At 51.3% G+C, this 6000-nt stretch overlaps 1 protein-coding gene across 3 annotated transcripts in view; it reads left to right on the forward strand.

Moving 5' to 3' along the window:
- FAM207A (family with sequence similarity 207 member A) overlaps positions 1-6000 on the forward strand; it is a 107897-nt gene that overhangs the window by 10687 nt on the left and 91210 nt on the right. For 2 of the 3 annotated variants that reach the window (XM_026658039.2, XM_026658038.1), the window contains exon 2: positions 2545-2653. In XM_026658039.2, the coding sequence (XP_026513824.1) occupies positions 2545-2653 (109 nt within the window). Of the gene's footprint in view, positions 1-1636; positions 1836-2544; positions 2654-6000 lie in introns of those variants that run through there. The other variant, XM_026658040.2, reaches the window with a different exon arrangement.

Consider the following 6000-nt stretch of genomic DNA (forward strand, 5'->3'; position numbering starts at 1 on the left):
AGGAACCTTCTACATGCTTCCTAAGATATACAAACAAAGGAATCCAGGCAGACCCATCATATTTGGCCATTAACAACCTCCCTCAGAACACCATCCTTGCCACTGTGGATGTCACCTCCCTATACACCAACATCCCTCACAATGACAGCATAGCTGTCTGCCATAAATATTTACGAGACAATCAACAAACCTCAGATCTCCACCGCAAACACATTGCCAAGCTCATCCATTTCTTCCTCAACCATCACCGTTTTACATTCAACGGTGAACACTTTGTCCAAACCATGGGAAGAGCCATGGGTACTGGGATGGCTTCCCAATATGCCAGCCTCTTCATGGGTCACCTTGAAGAAGAATTTCTGGACAAATGCATCACGAAACCAATGATAACCTGAGATACATCAACGATATTTTCATCCTCTGGACAGATGACCTAAATGCCCTGATAGATTTCCTCCACAGCTTCAACATCCACCATTAAGCTCCCTCTGGAACACTCCCACATGATCACCAACTTCCTGGACCCCACGATAGCTTCAACAATGGAACTCTTGGATCACCACAACTTCATAGATCCCATAACCACCGCAAACACACCAACCAATCTGCTATCTACAGCCAGGCACTCAGCTGCCACAGAATATACTCTGAGGAGAAAGTCTGGGATACACATCTTAAAAAACTACAGCGATGACTCCTGACAGTCATGCCTGTACAGAAACTATGTGTAAACCAGGGGCTAGCTCTACAAAAGTTAGGTGTCTAACGATGCAGAGAGGTGCCTAGTGGGGTTTTCAAAAGCACCTAATTGGGTTCAGTGCCTAACTCTCATTGGCTCAAGTCAGGTGCCTAACCTGCTCAGTTCTTCTGCAAACGCCACTAGGCACCTCTGCAGTTTTGCCTTTGTGATCTGGCGCCAGGCCTTAGGAAGGAGCTGCTTGCTGTACTTCCTCTGGCAGGCATGGTGGGATGATTGTGGGTAATGATAACATTATGCGTTTTTTCAGTGTGACTGAGATGTGGTTTGGTTTTGTCTATGGGTGATCGTGAAACTCCCTATGGAAATGCTGTGCTCAAACCTCGAAGTGCTGAAAATCTAGCGGGGAAGCCTGCTCCTAGGAGACTTGCAGCCCAGTTTCCAGACTGAAGGGGCTTGGCTAACCAAACGAGACCACACCACTGGTGGCTACTTGTGCCTATCCTTAAACGTGCTTAGAAGAGACTGTGACACTCTGTACCCTAAAGCAGGACCCTGGCACCTCCAAATTCACCATAGTGTTATAATTAGAATATGTTTTGTACAAAATATGCTTTCTAAAAAGTCTTGATCTGTTGAACATTAATATCCTGTTGGATTGTATATGCTATAATTGTATCTGAAGTTGTGAATATTGACTATGTACCAGTATTTAAAATATGTTTGCTCCTGAGGTGACATCCAGAAGGTATTTTACATCCAGTCTAGACAACACATTACGAATGGACTAATCAAGCTGATTGCCCATTAAGTAACACAATAGGCCTTAGAAGAAGCTTATTTCCACCCGGTGGATAATGGCTGCTATGACTTATCGAAGCATGCAAGGGCATGTGACCAGATCATGTGACACTGGACTCCATCTTGTGCCTGTAGTTTTCCACAAACTGCTGTGGGCTTTGTTTGGGACAATGAAGTTCCCGCCACATGGGAGAAGCTATAAAAGGAGGAAGTGACATAATCTCCCCCCAGAACTTAACACCTGGAACAAAGACTGGACTGGAGAGGTGGTTCCAGGCAGGAAAAGAGGAATCCCAGCCTGTATATGGAAGACTGGTGAACTGTTTGTACCACCAGGGTGAGACACTGCTTGATTCAAATCCTGTCTAGTGTATAGAATTTAGATTGCGATTTTGTTTTATTTCTTAGGTAATCTGCTTTGATCTGTACACTATTACTTATAATCACTTAACATCTATCTGTAGTTAATAAATCTGTTTTATATTTTACCTAAAAACAGTGTAGTTTGAGTGAAGTGCATGAAAAAAACCTTAGCTCAGTTAATAAAAACCTGTGCATATCCTCTCCACGTTGAGGGAGGGGCGGGCTGGATAATAAACTTACACTGGCCAAGTTTTTGACTAGGACAGGACGGTGCAGCTCTGGGGTTCCTAGGCTGGGGAACTGGCTGGAGCCTCTCTCTTGTTGGTCCATGAGTGGCTGGTGAAAGCTGGGTGTGTCCCTGCCTGTGAATGCTTGTGTGAGTGCAGGACCTTGAGGGCTTTGCAGCTTGTCACATTCTCACAGTGTGAGAGGGAGTGCAGGCTGGTGAGACAGAGGGCTCAGCAATACCCCAGTTCCAGGTTGCACCCCAGGAATGCCCGTCACAGAGACCCATACATATTTGTAGTAAAAACCAATGAGCTGGAAACCAGTAGTTTGGCTGTGTCCTCTGAGGCATGGTGCACACTTACATACCATGAACCAATGGGCTACTAGGCCTGAACTTTGCAATTATTTTATTCCTCTCAATATTAAAGTGCGTGTTTAATTTTGTCTTTGGTCAGGACTGGGCTTTTTTGTCCTCTGACGTCTTTGCTGGGATGAAGATTGATCCCAAAACTCTGGTGAAGAAGTTGGATTTGGACTCCCGAAGCGTTGTCTCAGCCCAGACAGGTAAGGGGTGCTCTGTAGGGAGCGATAACTGCTAGAGTGAGCCCCTCTCTTCTGTGAGGGGGGGGGGGGGTGCTTGTACCTGCTGCGGGTTTGGCTGGATTTCAGTCGCCTGGTTGTGATCTCAGGTCTGAGGTTCTGCACCCACTGGGATCTTGTATCATGCTCCTAGCTAGGCATATAGCTATGTTCATGTTGAATCAGGTGACCACCAGAAGCAAACACGAAGAAGTCAGTTCTGTTATTCCTTTGCACCTCTGAGCCCAGGTGAAATCTGGTGATGGTCTGAAGGAAGAGCAGGTGTGCAATTACAGAATATAAATGTGTTCTGAGCTGAGCAGTTGGCTACTGTTTGAATCCGCACTATCTTAGGTTGTAGAAAGACTCCTACGAGTAACCTCACTTACCCTAGCTGTGTTTGGATGTGTGCGTTCAGCATCTGGCCTTGCAGTGCCTGTGAACAATTAATACAAGGAGAATGGAACCACCTGCTAAATTCTGACCCACGTATGACCTTGGGTCCCAGGAGAGGGTTTTAAAACTGGGTTCCAAGTGAGGGTTGGAGGTGGCAGTTAAGCGTTTGCCTTGCTATTCATTGAGCCTTCCCTGCCCTTCTTTGGGTCCGTCATAAAACAAACCGTGAGAAGAGAGCCTGTGGCAGGGAGGGAGGGAGAAGAGTGAGGACTGGGAGGGAGCACTATGGACCCTCATCTGTTCTGTCTCCACAGGACAGTTTATTTTCTTCCTGCAAATGAACAGTGGTAACAAATAGCATACAGTGTCTTTGCTTTCCTTCACCATTACAGCCAGCCTGAGTCCTCTTGCATCAAACGGGCTATAAACAAAACCTGCCAATATTCTAGGCAGGATAATGATTGGTGGTGAATTGGAGCAGCCAGAGTGCACGGATTGATTGTGTTGGTACTGTGGAGTGAGGGAGCAGCAAGGTTGGATAGGGACACGTTAGCCCACGAAGGCAGCTTTCTGTACAGGTGCTTTGTTCCATGACTGACGTGTGTGTGCGCACACACAAATAAATGTGTCGGGGGCTGGGGGCGGGGGTACATAACCTACCCTTTAATTTGAGTAAACCATAGTCTGTCACGGGCTGGCAGTCGGCAGTCTTAGTCTCACACTGCAGACCACAGCTGTACGCTGGTTTATAAATAGACCTGTGCTGCTGGTCTCCGTGGAGTGCTGATGATGCAGATGTGCAGTGCCTGGCAATATTTAACCCTCTCCTGAGATTCTAAAGGCTGTTTTCTTCCAGACAGCGACTTGCTGACCCCCCACCTTCTGTTCAGTCTCTTCCTTTTGATTGATGCTTTTGGGGCCGCAGGCTGTGGCTGACTGGAGACCAGTGGGGCAGAAAGGAGGTGCTTTTTCTTCCCTCCCCAGGCTGCTGTGCCCCTTCCTCTTGTGTTGCTCTGGAACCCACGGGGGTTGGCTTGCTTTGGAAATCAGTTCACATTTTTTGTGTGAATTCAGTGAACTGTGGCTGGGTCTCACCTACAGCAGCTGCCCGCCCCAGAAGTAGAAGAGAAGGGCTAGCAGTACTAGAGGTATGTGCTTTGTCCTCAGGGATCTCTGGGCTCAGGGGAGAGCGTCCCCCGTGGGGAGTTCAGCCTGACTTCTCCTGTGGGATGGGGCTGAACAGGAATTCTCCGACACACGGGGTTATTTTAAGGCTCAGTAGAAAAGCCCCAACGTGTTTCTCTCCCACCCGCTTTCCCAGCTCTGAGAAGATTGGGTTCACAGACTCTGCCGGTACCCTGCTGCAGGTCCATGAAGAGCACAGGAAAGGCTCTATTCGAAAGCTGCTACGCTGCATTTGAAGCTGTTGTTTCCTGATGCCCTTGCTGCAGGCGTGTGCCGCACTCTGTAAGCCTGACGTGGCCTGGGGGGCCTGATCCTGCCTGGAGCTGTGTGAATCGCAATGTACTGTGGGCAGCGCCTCATGCAGAGCTCTTGTCTGACTCACAGCTACGTGCTAGCATCTGCGGTGGGGCTGCCATGCAGAAGTGAACGCGGGAGCCAGGCAAAGCCCCACTGGCTGCTTGGGGTGCTTCCGGGGCTGGAAGGGGCCTTGCCACAGGCAAGGGTCAGAAATGGCCCCACTGCTGGGGAAGAGGTGGATTTGGGCTCCAGTCGCTGTGGCTCCGGTGCACTCTGTGTGGCCAGGCTCCGTCTAGGCTGCCAAAACCCACCACGGCAGTGTCTCCGAGCCGGGCCTATAGGCTCGCTGTGGTGCTAGCCATAGCAGTGTGGGCGATCGTGCTCGGGGGCCGGGGGTTACGGAACCTGTGCTCCGGCCAAGGGGGAACAGCCACACTGCTACATCTAGCGCTGCAGCGCGAGCCCCAGGCTGCAGACCCGGGCTCCAGGACTGGCTGCTGCTCGTGTGGGTTCTTAGATGGCAGTGTAGACACAGGCCTAGTGGCCAGGGAGTGGGGAGGCCCCATCTCTGCAGCTCCTGGCTAGTCGGGAGTATGGAACTGCTCTTATTGCGTCCGAACTGGTCAGAGGCAGGAAGCCCAACAGCTGCTGCCCTGGGGGGCTGAGTGGGAGGGACAAAGGGCTCTGGGGTTCCCCTTCCTATTTCTCTGTGTAGAATGAGACTGCCTGCTGCAGTCTCTGCTTCCCACCAGTGGTCTAACTGACCCATCTCCCAGGTGTCCCGGGTCTCCTCTTCTTCTCCCTCCTCTCTCGGTGTCCTGAGTCCTGCCATCTGGCTCCCCACATTCCCTTGATCTGCCCCCACTTTGATTCCCCCCTCCATCTGGATCCCCCCTCCCCCCTTCCCAGCAGCCAGTCTCCACTGCTGGGGTGGGGCCCAGCGACCAGACCAGCCTCTCTCCCTTCCGTGTCTGCAGCAGGAAGTTTCTGACCCCCACTGCTCCTGAGTGCAGCCGGTGGTGGGGCAGGAACAGGTTGTCAGTTCCCTGGGCAGGGACTGTCTTTGTACAACACCTGGCCCAGTGGGGCCTTTGGTGATGCCTGGGGTTCCTGGGCATTAGGATCATAATCTTCCCCAGACGTCCTCCCCGTGTGGCCAGCTGCAGAGGTGCTCTGCCCGTGGCTTTGGGTTGGGGGCGCTCAGTATCAATGGCTTCTTCCCTTTCACCCCTTCCCAGGGGACAGCAGCTGGGCTGGCTTTGGTTAGGTGGGGAGCAGGGGGAAGAGCGGCATTGCTGACTCGAAGTTGGCAGGGGGATGTCGCCCCTCCATCGCTAGGCCCATGCTCCCCACCTTCCTGCACTGTTTCCTGGCTGCTGTCCCGTGGCTTCATGCCAGTAGCAACAGTAGCGTAGGAGAACATGAAGACTTGCCCCCTCCCTTCCCCCCCCCCC

The sequence above is a fragment of the Terrapene carolina genome, unplaced genomic scaffold, assembly GCF_002925995.2.
Source record: "Terrapene carolina triunguis isolate 2854851 unplaced genomic scaffold, T_m_triunguis-2.0 Scaffold391, whole genome shotgun sequence".
NCBI classification, from domain to species: Eukaryota; Metazoa; Chordata; order Testudines; family Emydidae; genus Terrapene; species Terrapene triunguis.